General features: G+C 33.8%; 1 protein-coding gene across 7 annotated transcripts in view; it reads left to right on the forward strand.

Annotated features, from left to right (window-relative positions):
• NBEAL1 (neurobeachin like 1) overlaps positions 1 to 26,870 on the forward strand; it is a 190,214-nt gene that overhangs the window by 53,452 nt on the left and 109,892 nt on the right. For 4 of the 7 annotated variants that reach the window (XR_008956279.1, XM_057304148.1, XM_057304135.1 and 1 more), the window contains exons 9-20: positions 1,411 to 1,517; positions 7,319 to 7,405; positions 9,496 to 9,579; positions 12,307 to 12,405; positions 12,493 to 13,073; positions 13,789 to 13,921; positions 14,539 to 14,658; positions 16,586 to 16,889; positions 19,295 to 19,380; positions 22,147 to 22,236; positions 25,727 to 25,895; positions 26,352 to 26,485. Coding sequence is in view for 6 of the 7 variants with exons in the window: in XM_057304148.1 (XP_057160131.1) it covers positions 1,411 to 1,517; positions 7,319 to 7,405; positions 9,496 to 9,579; positions 12,307 to 12,405; positions 12,493 to 13,073; positions 13,789 to 13,921; positions 14,539 to 14,658; positions 16,586 to 16,889; positions 19,295 to 19,380; positions 22,147 to 22,236; positions 25,727 to 25,895; positions 26,352 to 26,485 (1,994 nt within the window). In the remaining variant the exon portion in view is untranslated. The remainder of the gene's footprint in view (positions 1 to 1,410; positions 1,518 to 7,318; positions 7,406 to 9,495; positions 9,580 to 12,306; positions 12,406 to 12,492; positions 13,074 to 13,788; positions 13,922 to 14,538; positions 14,659 to 16,585; positions 16,890 to 19,294; positions 19,381 to 22,146; positions 22,237 to 25,726; positions 25,896 to 26,351; positions 26,486 to 26,870) is intronic. The other 3 variants (XM_044381252.3, XM_057304144.1, XM_057304141.1) reach the window with 1 other exon arrangement.

Genomic DNA, 26,870 nt, shown 5'->3' on the forward strand with positions numbered 1-26,870 from the left:
TCATTTGAAATTCAGTGAGCTAGCATATAGAAGTATTGATTGTTTAATTCAGCTGTTGTGTGACTTTAGATTTGAACTTCAAAATAATTAATATGGAATCGATTTGTTTACAGCATCTTTGCTTTAACAGTGACAAAATTGAGCCTCTGTTGTTTTTTGAAAGTGTAATCCATTAAAAGCATCAATGTTAAAATGAAAGTCATCTATTTTCAAATTCTAGGAAAAGTAAGTTTTCAGAAAGTGCCACTTGCATTGTCTAACCTATGGCAGGAGTCACATATGACAATTTTATATGTGCTTCTATAAATCTCTGTAGATGTCACTTTAACATCTATCCTTTCTCTAGAGGGCCGCTGCTTTATTTTGTTTTTTTCAGAGCCTCTATGTATGTGTGTCTTGTTTCTCTTGTCCTCTCTTTGTGTTGTTGGTTTGTGTCATTCTTTGCTTATATATCTCTGTTTTTCTGTGTAAGCTCTTTCATCAGTATATGTGATTTCTTACTGTATTCCCCTGTTAGATTGGTAAATACAAGTATTATTAATTGAGTTTCTTTTTATAGAAATATTTTCATTACAGCTGTACTAGGAAATTCGGATAAGTAAAAAGTTTTTTATATTCTACCACCCAGACATAACCAACATTAATGGTTTATTGTACAGCTCTAGAGACTTTAAAAATGGTTGTGTGAGGGTATGTTTTGTGTCTAATTTAAAAATATTGGACACCAAAATCTTGGTGAAACTTGATCCCTTACAGTGTACAACAAGAGACTTTATTTCTGTAGGAAAATAAGATTCATTTTATCTAGTTTCTGTTCTTTTATAAAACATGTTATGTTTTATAATTGTTGTAAATTAAAACTTTAAAAGGAAGTTTGAGTCTATGTTGAATGGACTTATTTGTTAAGAACTATTGTATTACTTATGCTGATTATCCCTTGATTTCTGAATGAGGGCATCTGTTCAGTAGGAAACAAGAGCAAACCATCATCATAAATGGATGGATTCCCTAAGGTTCATTTTCTTAATGGCCAAATGCTAATTTTATACTGTATAAATGAGACTGTTGCAAAACATGACCAGGTGTTGCTTATTAATAGCAAGTTGGAAACCACAGTTATACTTGAGCATTATAGTGGAAGAACAACTATGTAAATCTCTGGGAAATAGATATCACTCTTATGTATAAAAACCTAAATATTTTTAATAATAAATTATAAAAATATTCAATTTTCTTAACAAATAATAAGTACAGTTTTGTTTTCTACTCTCCATCCCTATTTCTTCCTAATTCATTTTACATCTGTTTGTCAGCTGAAAAGGCTAAGTTAAAAATATGGCCAAAGTAAATGTTTCTATGATCCCAAATTTTCCACTTTATAAATGGATGATTTTGTTTTTATTTTCCTAGATACCATCACAGCCATGTTAGACTGCACCGATAGGCCTGTTCTTCAGGCCATTTTTCTTAACAGTAACTGCTTTGAACATCTCATACGACTGCTGCAGAATTGCAAGGTATTTTTCTATTATTGTCTTTGATTTTAAAAAGCTATTATTTTGTTTATGCTTTGATTCAAATTTAAACATATTACTAATTTTCTTTTTTATTATGGTAAAATACACATTAAATTTACCATCTTAACCATTTTTAAGGGTGTAATTCAGTGGTATTAAATACATTCACGCTGTTGTGTAACTATCACTGCCATCCATTCTCCATAACCATTTACATCTTATAGAACTGAAACTGTATACCCAGTGAACAATTCCACGTTCTCCCCTCCCACCAGCCCCTGGCAGCCACCATTCTACTTTCTGTCTCTATGATTTTTGATTACTCTAAGTACCTCATGTAAGTAGAGTCATAGAATATTTGTCTTTTCGTGACTGACTTATTTCACTTAGCGTAATGTCCTCAAGATTCACCCCTGCTGTAGCATATTTCAGAATTTTCTTCCTTTTTTTAGGCTGAATAATATTCCATTGTTTGTACACACCACATTTTGTTTACCTGTTCATGTGTTGATGGAGTCTTGTTATGATTCCACCTTTGGCTATTGTGGATAATGCTGCTATGAACCTGAATATACCCATATCTCTTTGAGTCCCTGCTTTTGTTCTTTTGGATATATTCCAAAAGTGAGATTGCTGGATCATATAGTAATTAAATTTTTAATATTTTGAGGAACCACCTTACTGTTTTCCACAGTGGCTGTGCCATTTTATGTTCCTGCCAACAATGCACAAGGGTTCTGATTTTTTCGCATTCTCCTTGACAGTTATTTTCTTCTTTTGGTAATAGCTAATTCTAATGGGTGTGAAATGGTATCTCATTGTGATTTGCCCTTAATGATTAGTGATACTGAGCATCTCTTCATGTGCTTATTGGCTATTTGTATATATTCCTTGGAGAAATGTCTATGCAGGTTCTTTGTGCATTTTTTAATTGGGCTGTTTGTTTTTTGTTGTTGAGTTTTCCTTTTATTGTGGATTGTTAAAATTTGGTGTGAGCATTTGATGCATATAATTTTGTGCTTTTGTTTCATGTAAGATGATTTTGTTTGCATATTCCTGTGTTATGATTTTTAATATCTACATAATATTAAGTGGATGTACCATAATTTACCTAACTATTCCCTGCGGCAGATACTCAACTTATTTCCAACTTTTTTGCTATTACATAACTCCTTCAAGTTCGTAGACTAGAATTCTATTTCTAGTAGAATTTCTAGGTCAAAGGGCATAACCTGCTATTTTAAAATTGGGGAACATTGTATAAAAACAATTTGTAAATAATTGGGGAATATAGAAAAGTAGGAAAATAGAAATACTGTTAATGTTCTTGATATATATTGCCAGTTTGCTATTGTTTTTCTTTTTTACTCATTTACACTTGTAGCAGATTTGTGAGTACATAATAACTGATATCTGATTATTATATTTTCATAAATTTCAAGATGGTATCCGAAATTTTTTAGAGTGTTTCTTGAAAAGCTTTTACTTTTCTGTTTGAGGTATTCCTTTCATGGACTCTGTGCTGAAAAATACTAGGGTTTCATTCTGATTTTGTGAGGATATCCCAGAAGGAGAATTTTGATATCAGCCCCTCAAATTTTTTCACACTGTTAGGAGAGACATCCATGAAAGCATTTATGTCATTATGTTGCTTAGCTTATAGTGAAAGAGAAAAGAAATAGCATTAAAAAAATAAGGAATATATTGATGAAGTAAATAGTGATGAATATTTATAAAGTCAATGAAAGTACTAAACTACCACTAGAGAGTGAAGATGCCTCCCCCCACCTTTTAAATGTTATTCTTGGGAAAGAAATCCTAGGGAGATGAAAACAACATAAGAAAACTATAAAACCTTTTGTTTGTTGTTAAAAAAAAAAAGCGATATGTCTTTATCAGTTACAAAGGCAACTCAACAAGACAAAATCTCATATGTATAAGAGAACCTGCCAGTCACATATTATAGAAGGGTAAATCACTAGGATAAAATGTAGTTCCTACTAAAATTGATTAGTGTTTTTCTTCAATATATGAAAGTCAGATATTTTTTAAAATGCCATATCACCGTCAACAATACCTTTTTAAAAAGTGCAAAGCTTTTTGGCATAACAGTCATGATGTTAAGCTAATATTTGCTCTTTCTACTGTTGTATAGGGCAAAGTTCTTATAATTCAGATCTGGGGACTTGCTGACAGTCCTAGTGTTTTAAAATTTAATTATTTGATAGCACTTATCACATTTTGTTTTGAGGCAGGAAATGCTAGAGAAAGAAACCCATTTCAGAGGGGAAAGCTAGGCTTTGGGGCCCCAGCCTTCTTTGCTGGAGGTGGTCTTTTAAGCAGGATATTCTGGTCAGAATCACTATAAACTCATCACTAAACGTTACAGTGTTTTTTTTTTTTAAGATTTTATTTATTTATTTGACAGAGAGAGACAGCCAGCGAGAGAGGGAACACAAGCAGGGGGAGTGGGAGAGGAAGAAGCAGGCTCTTAGCGGAAGAGCCTGACGTGGGGCTTGATCCCAGAACGCCGGGATCACACCCTGAGCCGAAGGCAGACGCTTAACGACTGCGCCACCCAGGCGCCCCTAAACATTACAGTTATTAAGTCCTAACAACATGGAAGAACCTTTGAAATAAACTGCCCAACTCTTTTATTATACAAATGAAGAAATATGTCGTAAGAGATTAAATGATTAGCACAAGATTAATACTGTTCCATGATGGAGGCAGGATTTCTTATCCAGGTATTCTGACCCTGAGTTCACTGGTCGTATGTAGTTTTGTTGTATTGGTACTTAAGGTCAGTAGCAAAATGTTTTCCATGTATTCAATACAGGAGTACAGGTTTTATTGATAAATAACATTTGATAGGGATAGGTTAATATGATTCTTAAATATATGATGAAAATGTTTGGAATCTTGTGAAAACTTAAGTTCTTAAATGTATTACAGGGTGCTACAGATGACTATGATTGACTTCTGTTTAAATTATTTTGTTAGTAAGGAATAAATAATTTATTCTGTTTTACATAGTAATACAGAATCAAGACAACTGTTGTTTAAATATTCAGACCCAGAGGAAACATTGTAAACTAAAGCTTAAACAAACATTTTATGAATTACATGGAAAACTTTAGGCTGACTGCTGTAGTTTCTGTGCTTTCTTTTTGTATGAGTTTCACCAGCCAGTTTATGCATTAATTTCCTTAAGTATTTGTGTAAAGACCTTTGGCTTGTCAAAATGAGTTTCATCATACTGTAAAGTACTTAGAATATAATTCAGTGGAATCATACATTTAGCGCTTTTTTTTTTAAAGATTTTATTTATTTATTTGACAGAGAGAGACAGCCAGCGAGATAGGGAACACAAGCAGGGGGAGTGGGAGAGGAAGAAGCAGACTCCCAGCGGAGGAGCCTGATGTGGGGCTCGAACCCAGAACGCTGGGATCACGCCCTGAGCCGAAGGCAGACGCCCAACAACTGCGCTACCCAGGCGCCCCCAAAACATTGTTTTTAATGACTGCAAATATTTCGACCCAGCAGTTCTCAAAGTATGGGGTCGCCAAGATCATCTTAGGGAAATCTGCGAAGTCTAATCTTAACATTTCAGTTGGAGGCTAGATTTTTTTTTCATGAACTTGAATCAAAACGTTATCATATAACAGTCTGAATGCATAGTCGATATTAGAGTTCATCTGTCTTCTATCAAGTCAGTTAAAGAGATTGCAAAAACGTAAAAGCAGTGCCATTCTCACTGAGGTATATTTGAAAAATAAAGGTTTTTTCTTTAAAATGTGTTATTTATGTCACCGTGTAATAGGTTTATTGTTTTTGAATGACTAAAATATTATTTAAATGTCTTGATTTTTATTTCTCATATGGTAAATATTGAGAGATGTAACCCCACATAAACAGAAGTTTTTTGTGTTCTCAATAATTTTTAAGACTGTTAAGTGGTCTTGAGGCCAGAGTCCAAGGACTTCCCTTTCAGCCTATGGATGAATCATAATTTATTTATCTATTTTACTATTTAAGGATACTTGGGTGGTTTCTTACTTTATGCTATTGTAAATAAAGCTGAAGTGAGCATCTTGGTTCTAAAATCTTGGTGTGAGTTTATGACCGTTTTTAGGGTAGATGTCTAGAAATATGGTTACTGACAAAGAGTAATTTTAAGATTCTTGATATGAATTACTTTCTGGAAAGCCTTTACTCATTTTTGCTTTCATCAGTTTTTAGCATTCATGTGTCCCTGCACCAGATAATATGGAATATTACTATTTAAAAAATGTTGCTTTTTTTGGGGCGCCTGGGTGGCACAGTGGTTAAGCGTCTGCCTTCGGCTCAGGGCGTGATCCCGGCGTTCTGGGATCGAGCCCCACATCAGGCTCCTCCACTATGGGCCTGCTTCTTCCTCTCCCACTCCCCCTGCTTGTGTTCCCTCTCTCGCTGGCTGTCTCTCTGCTGAATAAATAAATAAAATCTTTAAAAAAAAAAAAAAAATGTTGCTTTTGTGACACCCAGGTGGGTAAATCAGTTAAGCATCTGCCTTCGACTCAGGTCATGATCGCAGGGTCCTGGGATCGAGCCTTGCGTTAGGCTCCCTGCTCAGCAGGGGGTCTGCTTCTCTTTCTCCCTCTGCCCCTCCCCCCCACTTGTGTTCTCTCTCTCCGTCTCTCAAATAAATGAATAAAAATCTTTAAAAATAAATTTTGCTGTTAATAACAGCTTTCATTTATTAAACCCTTGTTATGTGCTAGACACTATGTTAATAACCTACCGTGTATTATCTCATTTAATCTGCACCCCTATTTCATGAGTTACTCTTTTCCCTTTTGAGAAAATAAGCTCAGAGAAGTTAAGTAGTTCTTCTTAAAAACACACAGTTAATAATTAGCAGAACCAGGATTCAGATCCAGGCTTCTGATTCCAAAGCTTATGTTGTGTACACTAATCTATTTTTAGGTTTATATATGCTTTATATATGCTGTGCATGTCATACCTTATCTTTATTTTATATTGCATTATTTCAGTATAATGATAGTACTTCCTATGAAGATCTTCCCTTCTAGGATGTTCTTGATAAATTCCTTTATAAATCTAACTTACTTTCCCTTTTCACTTCAATTTGAATTATCTTTCTTTTTATCCAAAATGTGCCTGAGATCTTTTGGGATGCTAGTTTTATATACTTAAACCAAAATACTTGGTTCCTTTAGCAATCCCCATGTATATAAGAGATAATCCTAATCCCCTTTTGTGTAGAAACTAATATAAATTATGCTCAACTCTTGATAATTTTGGAAAATACATACCTCTTTTGTCAAAGCACATTAGCATATTTGAGACTCTGAGAAGTATTTTCAGAAGGAACTCTTTTTAAAGCTAAATAGCATTTTACAAGCATACTTGACTACAGAATCCTTCCTGTATTATTTACTACAGTATCTTTAATCTGTCTCAATAGCAAATTTCCTTCTTTTTTGTAAGACATTTTCTGCTGATTCTTCAAGAATTTAGAAATATTAACCAGTCTCATTCTTGCTATTATTTCTTATTTTAGTAACTTCAAGTTCTAAGAGAGAAATAACTAACAATTATTTATATAGTATATGAACTAATGTTAGTTTGTAATCCAAAAAGTAAATAGTTGATTGTCAGTTTACAAGTGATATACTTCACCAGTGGGTTCTTGAATTTGTTTTCCAAAGGCATGGAAATCCATTTAAACTTCATTTCTGCTTATAGGTAACTATTTAATGTTCTTTCTCCATTATTCTTGTCTCTGTTTTTAACAGCTGTTTTTAAATGCTAACAATAAGGTGGCAGACAAGAACGAGAAAGACCTTGCCAACAAATTACTGACAGAAATAAATGAGGACCAGGTATCTACAAAGCCTGCATCTTGTTTCAGCTGAAGTCCAAAATCAGTCAATGGGAGCAACTATTCCTGTACTTTTCTTCTTACATCTTAAAATACACAAACAGTATCTAATTCTAATTTTCCTTAATTATTTTTGAAAATTGTTAAAAAATTAAAAATAAAAATTTTTTCATCTAAAAGATATATTGAAATCTTGGTGGTTGATGTAAATGATCAACAGTATTCCATCTGTATATGTGTGTATCCTTTTCAGTTTAAGGAGACACAAAGTACAGGAATGGGATCCCAATATCAGTGCTGTCCACGTGGTGGTGACTTCATATTTTGGGAGCTTCTCTCTCTAAGCATTGTGGTGTATTGGGACCATAGGCTTTGTTTGTGAATACATATGGTCAATTTTAATACCTTGATTCTTTGCTTCTTGTTGACAATGATTATAATTCAATGGACATCCGAATCTTGGAGGAAGGGAAGAAGATGCTGAACTCTTTGAGTCTTAATTTTGCATAAAACTTAACTCTTTTTTTTTCTAAAAAGTCACCTCTATATGGGTATAGAGCAGAAATAAGCAATTTTTGTTGCTTTTCAGCATTAGGTAATTCCGTTTTGAAAAAACTAGCTATTAAAAATGCTTTGGTTTTTTTTCTTTTCCATCCCAAAAATGTTTTGAGAGAGCTTACGTGATGTCTTTTATTAATATTATCTTAATACCCAGGTTTATAGATAGAGCTGTGGTATGAAGAGACATGAAAATCTATTATTTTCTGTTCTGGGTGTAAAATATCAGCTATAGAGTACCATTTTAGATTTCTCCAGAAATGTTAGTCTTAAGGCCTTCTTATATAAGATTAATAAAATATTTACAATGATATTCTTAGAGGTTTATGTTAGTATTCCTAATTGTAGGTACTATGATGCCTAGTCGTCTTGAATAAAGTGTTGGAAAGATCATATTCATATGAAATTCTTTATACAGGATGATTAATGTATATTATGTGTTTATTACATATATACCATGTATATGTAATAATGTTTAATAACATCAACAAAAATCAAGATACTGGCTTAAATAACTTGCCTAAAAGTGGTAGAGCTTAGCTTAAAATGACAAAGATCTACTCAATCCCCTTTTACTCAAATCATTTTTAGTGGAAGGGAGAAAAGAAAGTCCTATTCATGGAGTAATTAGTTTTAAGTCATAGTAATATATTCCCAAAACCAGATTTTTGCGACTCTGAGTTTTTATAACTTTCTACTTCTGCTATGCTTTCATGGTTGATTAAGCCTGATGATATAATAGTCATGTTCAGTTTTTTAATGTTGTTAATGTTACCTTTTGTTTTCACTTTTTTTCTCTAAATGCATAGCCCTGAAATTTAACACATCTCTTCATGATGAAGCTTAAACAGAAATAGACAAAATGAAGCTGAAGCTGTTTTTATTTTTTATTTTTAATTTTTAACACCTTTTGGCTTTAAAGGTTGCCTTCTCAAAAACATGATAATCCTTATAGATACATATTTCATTTTCTATTCTGCCTCAAATTTTGCATTTTATGTAAAAATAGATATGCCTTATGTTTGGAAGTGTGATTGGTGAATAAACATACCATTTGAATTATAATACAGGGCTTGTAAAACAAATAGACAACACCATTTTAAACATCTTATTATACATGCTAATGAAATTTCAACCTAGGAAGTTCAGTGTATTTCTGAAGGGAAGTTAAAATGTGATAGAATTTCCAATGAAAGACTTCCCTCCCTTCCTCTGGAGATTGTCCATTATTTTTAAAAGCATGTATTAAGCTTGGTGTTCTTTTTTGTTTTTTTGTTTTTTTTCCAAAACATTTCAAATCAGTCAATGTTAACGTTATCCTTCTTGACACATGGCTTATTTTCTATCAAGTAGGTAACTTTTCTTGCAGGTATAGTGTTTCAGAAATCTGTTTTATTGGAAGAGGAACGTATTGCATGTTAAGTAATTATTTTTTCAGGTTTTCAGAACAAAGGTTTCCTAACTAATACAAATCTTGAGCACATTGTTAATTTATTACTTTTTTTTCTTCTTCTTCTTCTCTCTCTCTGGTAGGTGTTTCAGGGACAGCTGGATTGTTTGGCTATATCAACCATTCAGGCTTTGACAGCAGTAATGAACAAATCTCCAGCTGCTAAGGTGAAACATACATCCTCAAGCTCTAAAATGTTTAGATAAACTAATTTTCACTGTAATTCCCGAAGTAATGGATGAAAGTATGTATATAATACCTATGGCTTCACACCTAAAGTGAAATAGTTCACAAACTATCTCAGTATAAGAATCATTTTGCTGATAATTTTAGAACAAACACCTATGGCACTACTTTGGGATTATATGATAGAACTGTAATTTAGTAGAGATTTACAGTGTCAGTCAACAAAGGGAGCACTGGTGTTGAAGTTACCATTTTATATGATGCTATGGTTAGTGTGTTTAAAGAATTATATTTTATATCATAGGTTTTCTTCATTAGTAAAATAATCACTCTTTCACTATTTTCTCAGTTTATGACTGCGTAGATTGTGAACATTTTCCACATGTGAATAGCCTTATCGGTTTGGGACTTGTTTTTCCAGATGGCCATGAACATTCTGCTTTTTTGTTACTCTCAGGATTTTCTTTCCATCTCATTCACTACCACTGACTTCGTCCTGCTGTTCACTTATGCTTATTTTGTGCTAACAGTTTCCTCGTTGAATAGTTTTAAGGATTAGTGAGATCATCTGTGTAAAGTGGTAAGCATAGTGCCAGGCACATGGTAAATGCTTAATAAATATCAATGTCTATCATCATCATCATTATTATTACTATTACCATTTTACCTTCTATCTACCACCTCTAATATATTTCATGCTTTGCCTTTCTGATGGTAGACACGAATGAATTATTCCTTGTTCCCTAAGCCATGCCTTCAGTAGAATTCCTTACTTTCCATTGGTATTTGCTAGGAGATTAACGATTGCTCTATAAATGTTGCTATATATAACTCATGGTTAAATGCCTACCAGATAGGCTTTTACAACTTTTACAGGCTGGCTTAGGAATCAAATCCCATTTATAATAGTTGCTGTAAGAAAAAAATCATTTTAAGTTCTCAGTAATTGGTTTATGAGTATAATGGATTGACTCTACTGTATTATGATATTCAGACCTGGAATGATATTCAAGTCTTATTAAAATATAATTTTTTATTATGTAATGCTTTCCATGGTTTAAAGTTCAAAAGGTTATTTTAAAAATACCCTTTTTGGGGACACTTGGTGGCTCAGTCAGTTAAGCATCAGACTCTTGACCTCAGCTCAAGCCTTGATTTCAGGGTTGTGAGACTGACCCCCACGTCTGGCTGCATGCTCATCACAGAGTTGGCTTGAGATTCTCTCTCTCCCTCTCCCTCTGCTCCTCACCCCATCCATGCTCTCTCTCTGTCTTTCTCTCTCTCTCTCTCTCTCTCTCTCAATAAATAAATAAATAAATAAATAAAATCTTTTTTTAAAAAGCCCATTTAAAAAAATGATTTGTATTTTTTTTAAGTTTTTATTTAAATTCCAGTTAGCATACAGTGTAATATTAGTTTCAGGTGTACAATATAGTAACTAAACAATTCCATACAATACTCAGTGCTCATCACAAGTACGCTTCTTGGTCCCCATCACCTATTTAACCTACCTACCAACCCACCTTCCCTCTGGTAACCATTAATTTGTTCTCTATAGTTAAGACTGTTTCTCTTCTCTGTCTCCTTTTTTCTTTTTCTTTTTATGCCCTTGGCCTGTTTTGTTTCTTAAATGCCACATATGAATGAAATCATATGTTATTTGTCTTTCTCTATTTCTCTTAGCCTAATACTGTCTAGATCCATCTATGTCATTGCAAATGACAAGATATCGTTCTTTTTTATGGCTGAGTAATATTCTATCACATATATATTTATATATCTGTCTCCCTATATCTATCTATCTATCTATACACACACACACACACTCTCTATCTCTCTCTAACACCACATCTTCTTTATCCATTCATTAGTTGATGGACGCTTGGGCTGTTTCCATAATTTGGCCATTGTAGCTAATACTGCTATAAACATAGGGGTGCTATATGCCTTTGAATTAATATTAAAAATACCTTTTGAAAAAATATTTTCTTCCTACCCTTGGCTCACAGTCAACTAGCTCCCCTTCCAAGAGATAACCAGTTGCTCATTTTGTTTTAATCTTTTGAATTTATAGTAAGTGTATACATTTATGCTTGATTTACTGGACTAATTCAGTATTACTAGATTTAGATTTTTTTTTGCTGTCTTTTTATTTTACTTTATGGTTTTGTGTGCCCACAAGTTCAAAAATACATATGACTTAGACCTTACTAAAGTGAACTTGATGTTCCAGATAATTCAGTCCATTTAGATAAAAAAGCAGAGAGAAAACTACCCAGTTTTTTCTGGTCACCACTCAGAATTGCCACAACTCTTTAGTCTTCTAAGACTGCCGTCTGACTCCTCTTACCCCCAGAGTCCCATTTTTTCTTCATTTTTGTTTTGACTTCATGTAATACTATATAATTACAAATCAAGTGAAGAAAGTGATTGTACCCTAATCTGAAATTAATATAATAATTTTATAATATACAATTATTGCTTATTTCATTTATTTTACATTTTGGTAGATTATGGTCACATCGTAGTTCAGAAGGTATATGGAATCTATTTTAAGATCAAGAAGTGATCTAAGAAGCAAATATTGAACTCAGTCTTTTCAGTATTAAGTTAATTAACTTAAATGGGTATTACTCAGCATTTTAAATAATTCCAGCAAATTCAGTCTTTGAAAATGTGCTTTGATGTATTTATTTCCCTTCCTCTAGGAAGTATTTAAAGAAAGAATTGGTTATACACATATGTTTGAGGTTTTAAAATCCCTGGGTCAGCCACCACTGGAACTACTTAAAGAACTTATGAATATGGTGAGTTTTTTACCTTTATTAGACAAGTTCCATTATCTCCATATCCAAGGTGGTTACTAATCTTTTGTCTTTTATGTTGCTTTATAGGCTGTAGAGGGTGACCATACTTCAGTTGGGATTTTGGGCATTAGTAATGTCCACCCTCTCTTGCTTCTTATCCAGTGGCTTCCAGAGCTAGAATCCCAGGATCTGCAAATCTTCATCTCTGATTGGCTGAAAAGAATTTGTTGTATTAATAGGCAGAGTCGAACTACTTGTGTCAATGCAAACATGGGAATTCACATCATCGAAACCCTTGATTCCCATTCTTCCCTCCATCGAACTTGTGCTGAGAACTTGATTGCACTTCACGGTTCCTTGGGGAGTCAGTCAGTGAGCTCAGAAGAAATACGTCGACTACTAAGATTGCTGAGAGTGGATGAGTCTGAGTATATTCACCCTTACACCACTCCTGTGACTCGAGCAATTCTGACAATGGCCCGAAAACAAAGTCTAGAGAGTGCACTGCAGTATTTTAATTTGTCACATAGTATGGCAGGAATTTCTGTGCCTTCCATACTGAAGTGGCCAGGGTCTGCCTTTTCTTTCAATGCTTGGTTTTGCTTAGATCAGGATCAGTGGACTCTTGGCAGTGCTAACAAAGGAGGAAAAAGAAAACAATTGTACAGGTACTGGTACAAGTTATGGTATAAATGAACTGTCATAACAATATATGCTGTAATTCCCAAGTAGGAAAAAGCTTTTCAAGCATCTAATTTTTAAATGCAGAACAGTTTATCTAAAACCTCTTTATCCTTAGGGTGTACACAGTTTAATTATAAGTGTTTTATTGCTTTCATGATATTGATTACAAATATTTTGCTGATTCTTAGGCTAGTTTGGAAACAAAGTTCATTCTTAAAAGTATTATAAAAATAGGGAAAAAGGAATAACAAATTTTAAAGTGAATAGTGATCTTTGTGTTCCATTGAAAATGCTATATATTTATATGATGGATCAGAAAACCTTTGTGTATGTACATCCAAACTTAGTTACTAAAAGTAACTAATAATTTTTAATATGCCTCGTGATTTTTAAAACTTTTATTTATGCTTTCTGAATCCTATTTGAAAGAATTTTGAAGATTTGAAAATTTATCGTTTTACTGTTGTTTGATAACGGAATCCCACTCATGGCTACCTTTTATAATTTACTAAACCATTAAGCTCAAAAAAGATGTAAGAATTTTCTTTGAAGCAAGATTGGACTGATACGTGGCAATAGAATGTAAGCCACAGCATTATTGATAAAGATATTCATGATGACATGGTTTTTTATGTGTTTCAGTGATGATAAAGCTGAACAACTGATTTCAAAAGTTCTGATAATATATATTTTTGTTAGCTTCTTTACAGGAAGCGGCATGGGTTTTGAAGCTTTTATTACCCATTCAGGTATGTTGGTTGTGGCAGTGTGCACAAAAAGAGAATATGCTACAGTTATGCTTCCTGACCACAGTTTCTGTGATTCCCTCTGGGTAAGGTTTTAGGACATCACATTTAACTTTCTGGTTCTTTCCTTTAAAATCGCATTTGGTGCATGTACATGAGGAGTTGTCTCCTTTCTGAGAGTCAATTTTTACTTTAAAATTCTATGTATGTTGAAGTTTATCTATAAGGAAGTTAATATCATTATCATCATCATTATAAATTCAGCAGCAGTCTTCTCTCGAAAAGTTAAAAGAAGATGTTGTCATTTCCTTCAAGTTTTCTAGAATCAGATTTGATTTTGAAATTGAATTTAAAATGAGAACATAAATTGTTAAAAACAGTGTATTTCTGTTGCTTTTCTTAAAGTATAAATTGCTTCTTATAAGAAAAATTAATTGTAAAAAATACTCAGACTTGGAAAATGCCGAAAAGATACTCTGTTACAATCGTGTAAAAATTTTCTAGAACAAATGTAAATGTCTTTTTAGTACTACGTGAAAAATTGTCATTCACTTTAAGAACAGAATTCTAACCAGCATTTAATTATGCTTAAACGCAGTGTTCTGTTCACACAAACTAGTTATAAAGTAATACTCTGAAAACATTTGTCATTCCAAAGATTTAATGTAATTTTAGTCTTTAAATGTATGTCTTACTTTATTAGCACAACATAACCATTGTTCACATGCCTGGAAAAAGACCCTTTGGTCAGAGCCTTGTCTATATCTATGACAACGGACAGCAGAAGGTTTCTGCCCCTCTCAGATTTCCTGCCATGAATGAAGTAAGCACATCTAACCTACTCTTTTTTTTTTAATTTAAATTCAGTTAATTAACATAAAATGTATTATTGGTTTCAGAGGTAGAGTTCAGTGACTCGTCAGTCTTATATAATACACAATGCTCCTTTAATCACATGCCCTCCTTATTGTCCATTACCCTGTTACCCCATCCCCCCCACCCTCCTGCCCTCCATCTACCCTCAGTTTGTTTCCTATGATTAAGAGTCTCTTATGGTTTGTCTCCCTCTCTGATTTCTTGTTTTATTTTTTCCTCTCTTCCTCTATGATCCTCTATTTTGTTTCTTAAATTCCACATATGAGTGAGATCATATGTTAATTGTCTTTCTCTGATTGACTTATTTCACTTAGCATAATAACCCTCTAGTTCCATCCGTGTCATTGGGAATGGCAATACTTCATTTTTTTGATGGCTGAGTAGTATTCCATTATGTGTGTGTGTGTGTATACATATATGTATACACATATATATATGTATATATGTGTGTGTGTGTGTGTGTGTGTGTATATATATATATATATATATATATATATATATATATATACACACACCACATCTTCCTTAGCCATTCATCCATCGATGGACATCTGGGCTTTCCCATAGTTTGTCTATTGTGGACATTGCTGCTATAAACACTGGGGTGCAGGTGCCCCTTGGGATCACTACATTTGTATCTTTGGGTTAAATACCCAGTAGTGCAATTGCTGGGTTGTAGGGTAGCTCTATTTTCAACTTTTTGAGGAACCTCCATACTGTTTTCCAGAGTGGCTGCACCAGCTTGCTTTCCCACCAGCAGTGTAAGAGGGTTCCCCTTTCTCCGCATCTAACCTACTCTTTATGGGACCCATTGATTGAGAACTCTTGAAAATTTTCAGTTTAATGTGGAAGATTCTATTTATTTTAATTATGTGCCCATAAATTTTAAAGTGTTTTCTATATTCTAAGATATAGTAAGTTAATATTTAATACTATTAGCCCATCATTATTAGATGAAGTCAGATAACGTGTAATAAAAACAACTTAAGGAAGAAACAAATGTAATTAAAGGCTCAGGGAAAAAAGACTTAGAATAGGAAAGCCAAAGAAATTGAATAGAGCAGAGCAAAGGATCATTTAATAAAGCCCTCCAAGGGGCGCTTGGCTGACTCAGTCGGAAGAGCATGGGATTCTTGATCTTGAGGTTGAGAGTTCGAGTCTCACGTTGAGTGTAGAGATTCCTTAAAAATAAAATCTATAAATAAATGAATGAATGAAGTAAGCCAGCAAGCAAGCCCACCAAGTACCCAGAATACTTAGCGACTATTACGATGGACTCTTTTCCATCCCACTGAATTTGAAATAATAATAAAGAAACTTTAAGCCTTTAAATATTATATTGTAGTTAAATATAAGACAAAATTTATTTACTGAGATGATTCTTAAAGAACATTAGTGTAAAAGTTCTTTGAGAATTCTTAGATGATTTTGAGAGAGGCTTTTTTGAAGATAATGAAATATATTATTTCCCAAGTCCTTCTAGAATTCCACTAATTTCTTGTTGATGTTCATCCTAATGCTCATTACAGGATAACCTGTAATTAGTATTATTATCTAATGTGTAGTTCTGTTTATAAACTTTAAAGGGAGAAAAGTAATAATTTCCTCTATTTTAGAATATAGTGAAATTGTTAAAGTTTGTGAAAATACTCATTAAAATGTGAATTATAAAAGTAATGCGTCTAAATCCCATAGGCCAAAAGTAACATCTTTAATGAGTTCTTATGTGTGCACAGGCATGCACACATTATGACCCAATAAAATTAAAACTTCAGTTTTATTTTCCATCTATTTGTTTTCTTATGTACTGTTTTATTTTCAATATCAAGATAGAAATGTAATTAAAATTGTGTAATTTGTTTCTTAATTTTTAGCCTTTTATTTCCTGCTGCATTGGTTCAGCTGGGCAAAGAACCACCACTCCTCCACCTTCCCAAATCCCAGATCCACCTTTTTCTTCCCCCATTACCCCTCATCGGACATCATTTGGTGGAATTCTGTCATCAGCCTCCTGGGGAGGAACACTTGAAAAGTCAAAATTGATTACCAAATTGATATCAGCTGGAACCCAAGATAGTGAATGGGGATGCCCCACATCTCTCGAGGGTCAGCTAGGGTCTGTTATCATCTTCTTTGAAGCACTACAGCCTCCTCAGGTGAAGGCATTATATTTAGCAGGTGAGCATGTACAGTCATACTATTTAAACTTAAATAGTTTTTTTGTTGCCTACATATATTTTGAAGAATATATTTGATCTGAAGAGTATACTTATATTTGTAATGGAAGCTGCAAGGGAAAAGAAAAGCCCACTATATCCCATGTCCCCCCACCTCCAACTTGACTGGGATATTATTGACATAAAACATAGGTAAGTTTAAGAAGTACAATGTAATAATTTGATACACATGTGTATTGCAAAATGATTACCGCAATAAGGTTAGTTAGGACCTCCATCCCTCACATAATTACAGTGTTTTACATGTGTGTTGATAACATTTAAGATCTACTCTCTTAATAACTTTTTGGGGTATAATATAGTATAGTTAATTATAGCACACCAGATTTTTTTGGTAGGCATAAATAAAGCAAACCTTTAGGAGATTTTTCAAATATCATCCATAATAATGTCTGTGTTCGTCTGTTAGGACGGCTAACAATACCACAGACTTGGGTGGCTTATACACTATTTCCTCACAATTCTGGATGTTATAATTCCAAGGTGCTATAATTCCATCAGGCTTGGTTTCTGTTGAGGACTTTTCCTGGCTTGTAGATGGCTACCTTCTCACTGTGTCCTCACAAGGCATCCATCTTCCCTTGGTGTATGTGCAAAGGGAAAGATGTCTCTACCTCTTCTTTTTTTTTTTTTTTTTTTTAAAGATTTTATTTATTTATGTGATAGAGAGACAGCCAGTGAGAGAGGGAACACAGCAGGGGAGTGGGAGAGGAAGAAGCAGGCTCCCAGTGGAGGAGCCCGATGTGGGACTCGATCCCGGAACGCCGGGGTCACGCCCTGAGCCGAAGGCAGACGCTTAACGACTGCGCTACCCAGGCGCCCCTCTACCTCTTCTTATAAGGGACCCTTGTGACGTCATTTAACCTTAGTTACTTTCTTAAAGACCTTATCTCCAAAGATAGTCATTCAGGGGGTTAGAGCTTCAATATATGAGTTTAGGGGGAACATAATTCAGTATATAATATTGCCAGTACTTTTGACAGATTTTAATAAATTGGTGAAACAAAATATAAGCCTGTGTTTATAAGAAATCATATGACTGGTTCTAGAATCATGTGAGTCTTTTTCTAAAACTTGTCATTTTTATAGTTTATATATTAATATACCTGAAGAAATGAGGACAGAAGAATTAGGAGACCTTGGATAAGATTACAAGCTATTTTTGTTTTGGCTTTTACCTTTTCTCTTGGCTGTGGTTTTGAAGATACACACTAATTGTTATTATTGGATCATAACTATTTTCAAAATTATATCTGTAATTCTAGTAGGATGTTCAGGAGGTAAACCTCTAAGTATTCATATATATTAACTGCAGAAGACCTATTATATGTAAAAATGTCTTTTAGGTTTTGTAGGAGTTTTGAGATGAATGGGACTGCCCAGACTTTGAAAGTTTATATTAGAATCTTATCATTACCTTAAAACTCACCAAGGTATTTGAAAGTGATCTATAATCTAAATAAATTCCAAGTTAATAATAAGTCATTTAGTGTAGTCATTACAACTTATATAGTTTGGATTTTATTTTCATAATTTTTCCAACTTAAACTTCTCTTATAAATAATTATTTGTTGTATAATCTTCATAATGATTGTTTTGAATGGCTGCATAATATTTAATTGACTCCATATTGCATGATTTACTTAGGTTGTTTATAATTTTTAATTCGATATAAACTTCAAATATTGAATAAGATGAACTATTGTACTTTAGTGTTTTTCCTTATTTGGATGGGTTTACTTATGATAAATTCCCAGAATAAATATTCAAAGTGTTTGAATTGGTTTTTTTTGGTTCTCAATACATGTTGCCTAATCCATTTCTGAAAGGTGTATACCAATTCACAGTGCGTACTAGTAAAATGTAAGTATACTGGTTTCACCACAGGCTCATTAAGATGGAATGGTCAGTACTATTTCCTCCATTTTTTAATAAGATGGAACCATGTAGTAATTTGTATTTCTTTGATTTTTTTGGTAAGTCCTATTTACTGTTCAATTTTTGTGGTATCTATTCACATTTTTGGTTGATTGTTTTGCTATTTTGTCTTAGAAATTTAAATTACATTAGATAAATAAATAGGTAAATTTTGTTATATTTGATATTAGTTTTTTAATACCATATAAAATTTCCTTTCTGTAGTGGAGATCAAACCACCCCCCAACTTCTCTAGATTTTAGATGAACTGGAGGTGATGTAAAAATAAAGTTCATTTTGGCTAGTGTGTTTTAACTGTGTTGAGCAGCTTGAAGCAACTTAATTTTAAATTTTATTCTAATTACACAGAACCAAGGAGGCCCTATGTATTTAGTGATGTTTGTCTATGTGTGTATTAATAATTTTCAGGTCCAAACTGTTTAAGCCCTTGGAAATTTCAGGAGTCTGACCTGGCTGACCTGCCTGGTAACATCCTTCTTCACTACACTGCAAAGGTGAGAGTAAATGCATGCAGTGTATCTAGTTGTAATTGTGCTGTGAAGAAAAATTCCTTTTTTGTTCCTTTTGTCATTTCAGCAGGTAACTGAGAAGGACAGTCTTGAATTTCCGTTAAAAAATTATTAATTTTCAAAAGAAGGGGAGAAACAATAAAAAAGTGCAATTCTCAACTAGGATTCAGATGTTAATCATTATGTCATCCCAGTAATATGAGTGGGAATTGTTGTGGTGGGAATTTGTACTAATGGTTTGACGTCAGTAAATAAAAATGTTTAAACTTATATTTACCTACTTTTTTAGAAGGAGAGATTAAACAGAATTATGCTCAACATTTTTTTTGTTTATTTTTTAAATGTAATGCAAGAAAACAAACCAAAAAAATGCAAAGTTTATTTCAGAAGGAGAAAAAACAAACTACTTATATGCATAGCATGTGTTGTCCTTTTCCTTCAAAGATCTACCTAGCGAAAGTAATTAAGGTCAGTAAGGCCTGAGGGAAAGATCAAATGTAGAACTGGGAGGAAGAAAAGGAAAAGTGACTTAAACAATATTAGTTGTCTTCATTTTTACTTTTGTTTTATCCTACTTTTTCACCAGTTATTTGAGCATAGAACATTCTGTTTTTTAATCTCACTTACTAACAAGTGCTAGTCTGGGAAAAGCTGCTCTAGAGGATTTTTTGACAGTCAACAGTTTTTCATTTTTTTACTCATTTGTAGGAGGTGTTAAACCATCCATTGTTGATAATTTTTTGAGTGTCTTCTCCGAGCCAAGAATTGTGCTGAACTTTGAGGATATAAAGATGAATAAAGTGTCTGACTTTAAAAAGCTTATAGCCTAAAGTGAAGTAAATATGTAAAAAAAATAAGTGCAATGTAATTTTATGAGCATTTTTCTTTTTAGCTACCATTTATTATTTACACTATATTAAGCACTATGCTAAATGTTTTACATGAATTGTTTCACTTACCCTTCACAAAAACTCTGTGGGGTATATGGTATCACCTATGTCTTTTATAAGTTCTAGTTTTCTGGTGCTCAGTAAAGATAAGTAACTTGCCTAGCCTCATAATTCTAGTGAATGGTAGTGCTGGAGTTAGAACTCAGCCTATTTAATGCATATCCTTAACCACTATACAATATTTCTGTGTTGGAATTATGTACAGAATACAGTGAGCAACAAAGGAGAGTGGTTGGTTCTTTCAGGAGGCTAGAAGATCATAGAAAAGATTGATTTCTGTTTTAAAAGGCAGAGTCGAGGGATGTGCCATGCGTAGCAAGCAGCACCTACAAAGGCACATACTGTAAAACTGGGATCTACGTATATTTGGGTTTAGGGCACTAAGCAAGCAGGAAGAGAAGATGGCAGGAAATTAAATTAGAGAGCACATGGAGGCCAGATGATAGCAAACCTCCTATGCCAGGCTAAGTAGGCAGTGGATAAGATTTTGAGGAGAAGAACAAAGTATGATCAGGTTTGCATTTTAGAAAAAGGTCTCAAGTTGCACTGCGAAAGTTGGGTTGGAGGGATAGGAGATGGGAGGCAGTCATGCCATTAGGAGGTTTATTGTGTGAGGACAGGTCATAGATACACAATGCTCAAACTAAAGTAGTAATGGGAGAAAGACATTTCTGTCTCTGAGACTAATATAGTTTACATTGACTTAAATGTAAACAACTTACATTTGTTTTATTAAAGCATTTTTTTCTCAGTTGCCCTAAGAAGAAAGCAATTAATTTGTGCTAAATTTTATAGGATTTTTTTGGAATTTTGTTTTTTGGTTTTTTTGGAATGGTGATTGGATTCAAGGATGCTTCATTATTTGTAAATTCACAGATTGAACATGAAGTTATATGCTTTATAATTCTTTACAGAAGTTAACAAATAAGTTTGACAATTTCTAGAATTATTGAGTAGACTCTGAGTGTGAATATAACCAGAATTGTCAATAACATGAAAGAAAATAGTGTCTTATGCCTGTGGCTGAATTTTGATATATCTTTCTGTTTTGTGATTTCTATATCACATTTTAATCACATATTTTATATGTATCAATGAAATTATGCCTAGCAAAATAGTGATGGGAATAAAACATTGAATTTTTTTAAAGAGCCAAAAATCTGTTTGCATATTTTGGTTTAAAACTTTTATTTTTAATTTTTTTAACTTCACAGAATTTTTTAAAAAATTTAATTAAAGTATAGTCGACATACAATGTTACATTAGTTTCAGGTATACAACATAGTGATTTGGCAAGTCTGTATGTTATGCTATGCTCACAAGTGTAACTATCATCTCTCACCGTACATCACTGTTAACAGTACCACTGACTATATCTCCTATGCTTTCTTTACCTTTTATCCCTGTGACTTTTTCATTCCATAACTGAAAGCCTATATGTTCCACTCCCCTTCACGCATTTTGCCTGTGACCCCCTCCTCCCCTCCCCTATGGCAACCGTTAGTGTGTTCTTAAAAGAGAGAAAAATTTAAACTTTGGTGAGTAAGTTGTTGCTTTAGCTCATCTGTCAGATGGCAAGCAACAGTGACCTACTTCTGAGGAGTGAGTGCTTTAGAATCTAGTCCCTGATTCTTTTAAGGGACAATCAGAATAAGAATAATAAACTTCATATTATAAGCATCTTATCATTGACTATAATATTTATCCTTTTAAAGTATGGTGAAATGTTTCATATGTAATTAAAATTATGTTTTGTCCTCATTGTGCTTAGCTGTTTGCCATATTTTCCTTTTATTCTTAGGCCTGCAAGAATTCAATCTGTCTTGATTTATCTACTAATTGTTTGCATGGAAGATTAACAGGAAACAAAATAGTGAACTGGGACATTAAGGTAAGTTAATGATGAGCAACATATTATGTAAGTTTACTGATCCTTTTAAAGAGTTTATCTTTTAAGCACTACCAGATTGATCTGAATAATAAGTCCCAGTGATAATGTTTGCAGGCAAGATACACAGTTTGAAGTATAAACAGATAAGTAGTTGAGTGATTAATTTGCTTGAAACTTAGTTACCTCCTTAAACTATGTCATGAGTTTTTTTAAGAATATACTGCCTTGGTTCATTGCTCCACTTTTAAGGTATTTAATCCCTAAAACTGTGTGGCATATCTCAACCCTTCCTAACCTCTCAGGACTTCATTGATTATCCTTTTTCTCCTGTATCACATACTTCTGTCTGTAGTCTCCTGTCTATTAGCTTTAAACACAGATCTTTCCTCCGTGAGGCTAAAGATGAGTGACTTTTCCTCCTCCCCACACCCCCCTCTAGCTATCATATCTTGCCTGCCTTCTTGATGTGCCTCATATTTACCTGTCAGTTGGACATAATGTCTTTGGTTCTATCTAAGAGGCCTCTGCTTATTTTTTCAAGACTGAATTAACTGCTCTTGTGAGTACCTGTCACACTTTATCATTTCACTTATTGTGAATAGTAACTTCCTTGATAGTTTGCTTGCTTTGATTTTCCAGTAGTCCTTAAGAACTTCCAAAGGAGGTACCAAGGCTTTTTTCACTAGTGCCTCGTACAAAGATATACAATAACATTGTTGACTGAATTATTAAATTAATAAAGGTTATTTAGATTAATATGAAAGTCAAGTCAGAGATATACCCTATTTCTAAAATATAGTATTCCTTTGCAAGTTATCTTAAATAGAAGTTATAGCCTAAGTAAAATTAAAAATATAAAAGATAGTTATAAGGCAACTTGCTGGTAAATCAGAAAAAAAATCCCTTTTATCTTTTTTTTTTAAGATTTTATTTATATATTTTAGTGGAGACAGAGCACAAGCAGGGGGAGGGGTAGAGGAAGAGGGACAAGCAGATTCCCCACTGAGCAGGGAGCCCAGTGTGGGGCTGGATCCCAGGAACCTGAGATCATGACCTGAGCAGAAGTCAGATGCTTAACCAACTGAGCCACCCAGGTACCCCTCTTTTTTTTTTAAATTTTATTATTATTTTTTAATAATAATATTTTTTTGTTATGTTAGTCACCATACAGTACATCCCTAGTTTTTGATGTAAAGTTCCATGATTCATTACTTGCGTTTAACACCCAGTGCACCATGCAATACGTGCCATCCTTAGTACCCATCACCAGCCTATCCCATCCCCCCCCCCCCCCCCGCCAAGCCCTCAGTTTGTTTGAGAGAGAGAGAGTGTGTGCACACACAAGCAGGGGGAGAGGCAGAGGAAGAGGGAACTCCCCGCCGAGCAGGGAACCTGACACTGGGCTCAGTCCCAGGACCTCAAGATCATGACGTGAGCTGAAATCAAGAGTTGGATGGTCAATGGACTGAGCCAGCCAGGAGTCCCCAAAATCCCTTTTATCTTGTAGTCAGTTAACACCAATGAAATATGCTTATTGTTTCAATGGAACAGAGATCATTAGGATAATTCTGCCACTGTAAAAATGAATCTATCAATTAATGTTAGCCTCATGTTATTCATGTGGTATCAGGCATTTTTCTCTTTGACTTTGAGATGAGACCACTTAATTTTACCTGTTAAAATAGTAAGATTTAGGGGGTGCCTGGGTGGCACAGCGGTTAAGTGTCTGCCTTCAGCTCAGGGCGTGATCCTGGCGTTATGGGATCGAGCCCCACATCAGGCTCCTCCGCTATGAGCCTGCTTCTTCCTCTCCCACTCCCCCTGCTTGTGTTCCCTCTCTCACTGGCTGTCTCTCTCTCTCTCTCAAATAAATAAATAAAATCTTAAAAAAAAATAGTAAGATTTATGACATTTGTCCATTCATAGGTTAACTTTTGCTGTGACAAGATTGGCTTTATAAAGCTAGTTACATGTATTACTTATATATGGAAAGCTGATTGTGCTGTGCATTATACTTGAAAATCAAAGTAGTTTTTGGTGCCTTGAGTTACAACTATGGGGAAATCAAATAGGAACAGAATTAATGAGAAAAACGTTCATTGTATTTTTTTTTCTTCAGAAAATTATATTTTACTTTTTTTTAGGTTTTTTTTGTTTTTTTGTTTTGTTTTGTTTTTTACTAGTTTCAGAGGTAGAATTTAGTGATTCATCAGCTGCATATAACACTGAGTGTTCATTACATCAAGTGCCCTCCTTAATGCCCATCACCCAGTTATACCTTCCCCCACCAGCCTCCCCTCCAGCAACCCTCAGTTTGTTTCCTGGAGTTCAGTGTCTCTTATGTTCATTGTATTTTTATACTGCAACAAAATCAAACACAAAAATAGTTAAATGACAACTGAGAAAAAAATACTTGCCATCCAAAAAGTTAATTTACTTACTATTATCTTAAAAATCAGTATGAAAAATAGGCAAAAAGTATGAAGAGGGTTATTTAATGAATGAAACTGAGTCTAGATGACAGAGCATTTCAGCAGTTAATGATGGCTAACCTTGGAACATAACATGATAAAAAATTATTACTGAAAAATAAACTATTAAAAAAATGATGGCTAACCTTGGGTAGTACCCAGTTTGTCAGACACTAAGCACTCATTTATTAGCTTACTTAATCCTGGTAACAACTTTACAAAGTGGGACTTATTATTATCCTCATTTTACAGATGAAAAAACTGAGTCCAGAGAGATTAGTAACTTGTTAAAGAATATGGACTGAATTTTGTTAAGTATGCAAAACAGTCACTTTGAACTTTGGTTGAAGCCACCCACTTCGCCTTTTTTTGTTAAGTAAAAGGAGAGGAGTCAGTCATATTTCTACCACTAAATGTATTTTTTTCTTAATTTATTTTGTTGTTCATTATACTTAATTGCCTTATGACAGTTGTTTCCTCTTGTATCGTTAGTGTTACATTATAAGGTCTACTTATGGCATCAAATTTGGATTGCCTGTTTTTGGAATCGTAACTTTTGGAAAACAAAGGTGTGGTAAAAATAGTCTGGTATAGTCTCGAATATTGATCATGATGACCCCTGTGGCTGCTCTTTAAAGCTCTGCCCAGGAGTGCCTGGGTGGCTCAGTCAGTTGAGCGTCTGCGTTTGGCTCAGGTCATGATCCCAGGGTCCTGGGGTTGAGCCCCGTGTTGGGCTCTCCCTGCTCAGCGGGGAGCCTGCTTCTCCCTCTGAGTGCTGCACCCCCTGCTTGTGCGCACTCTGTCTCTCTCTCTCTCTCTCTCTCTGTCAAATAGATAAATAAAATCTTTAAAAAAAAAAAAAAAAAGCATATGCCCAAATGAGGGTTCCTTTAGCTTAGAGTGTCCTGTACGTTGCCTAAAAGTTTAGCAAATTGTAACCTTGTACATGCTATGTGAATATTAAATGATGAAATTGTCCTTGTTTTATAAGATTAAAAATTGTAATTTTCTTTTTTCAGGACATCATAAACTGCATAGGTGGATTAAACGTACTGTTTCCTCTGTTGGAACAAATCAGCCACTTTGGTGAAGCACAGATTTCTGAAGGAGTGAATGAAAGCGCAGTTTCTGAATTGATAACGCCTGTAGAAGGAGATTGGGTCGTATTGACCTCCACAAAGGCATCAGGTATTGAGATGAAATTAACACAAAATAGTCATTGAGCAATTTGATAATTAATTGAAAAATAGATAAAAATGTCTTGCCACCATTAGGAAGAAACTTAACCATTTGTAGCTAAAGCAGCCTGTCCCTAATTTTACTAATGTAAATCAAAAAGTTCATAATAGCTTAGTCAAAAAATTTAAGAAGTTGGTTTCACTCTTGACTATTCTTAGTTTGTACTGTTAGTGGAAATATGACAGCATTGCTGAATTTATGGTAGAGAAAATATTTGCTTGTGTATGTGAGTTATGATATGCAGTCACTGCTTTCTCTGATATTTTCATTCTGCAAGTGACCTTTGGAAGCAAATTGCTCAACCAAATTTCTTGTTTGTTACAATATGCGTTATAACATAGAAAATGGGATGTAAAAGTGATTAGAGTACTTATGATAATTAATGACATGTTCACAATTCCTCAGAGTCAAGATTAGAAAGAAATTTAATTGCAACATTTATCTTGATTGTGAAACACTTTATTCAAAGACATCCTATCAACCAGGACAATCTTATTCACTCCCATGGAGTTGCCACTCTTGGTGCCTTACTTCAGAAGGTGAGCTAGTTTAACATGTGTAGATGTGGCTAATGATTGTAATTAGCAGTTGGTCTTTAGGGTTTTTCTTACTAAGTAAATGTTTTTTTAAATAACACTACTATGGCTTCAATTATATTAGTGGATATAATCTTATTTCACAAGCAGGTTTTTTAAAACCTACTCTGAATCACCTTTTTACAAGAATTACTCATCTTATGTAACAGTATATAATCTTTGATGTATAGGACTTTGTTAGTGTTCATATTTGGGATATTTGATAAATTTAAGATTGTTTTAGGAATATGACATTAAGAATATATGTTCTAGTATACATTGGAAAATTAAAGTTTAAGTTGTTTATATTTTTGTAACATTCTCATTTAGATGTTCTGAATTAATCATT

Source organism: Ursus arctos, unplaced genomic scaffold (genome assembly GCF_023065955.2).
Source record: "Ursus arctos isolate Adak ecotype North America unplaced genomic scaffold, UrsArc2.0 scaffold_1, whole genome shotgun sequence".
Taxonomy (NCBI): Eukaryota; Metazoa; Chordata; class Mammalia; order Carnivora; family Ursidae; genus Ursus; species Ursus arctos.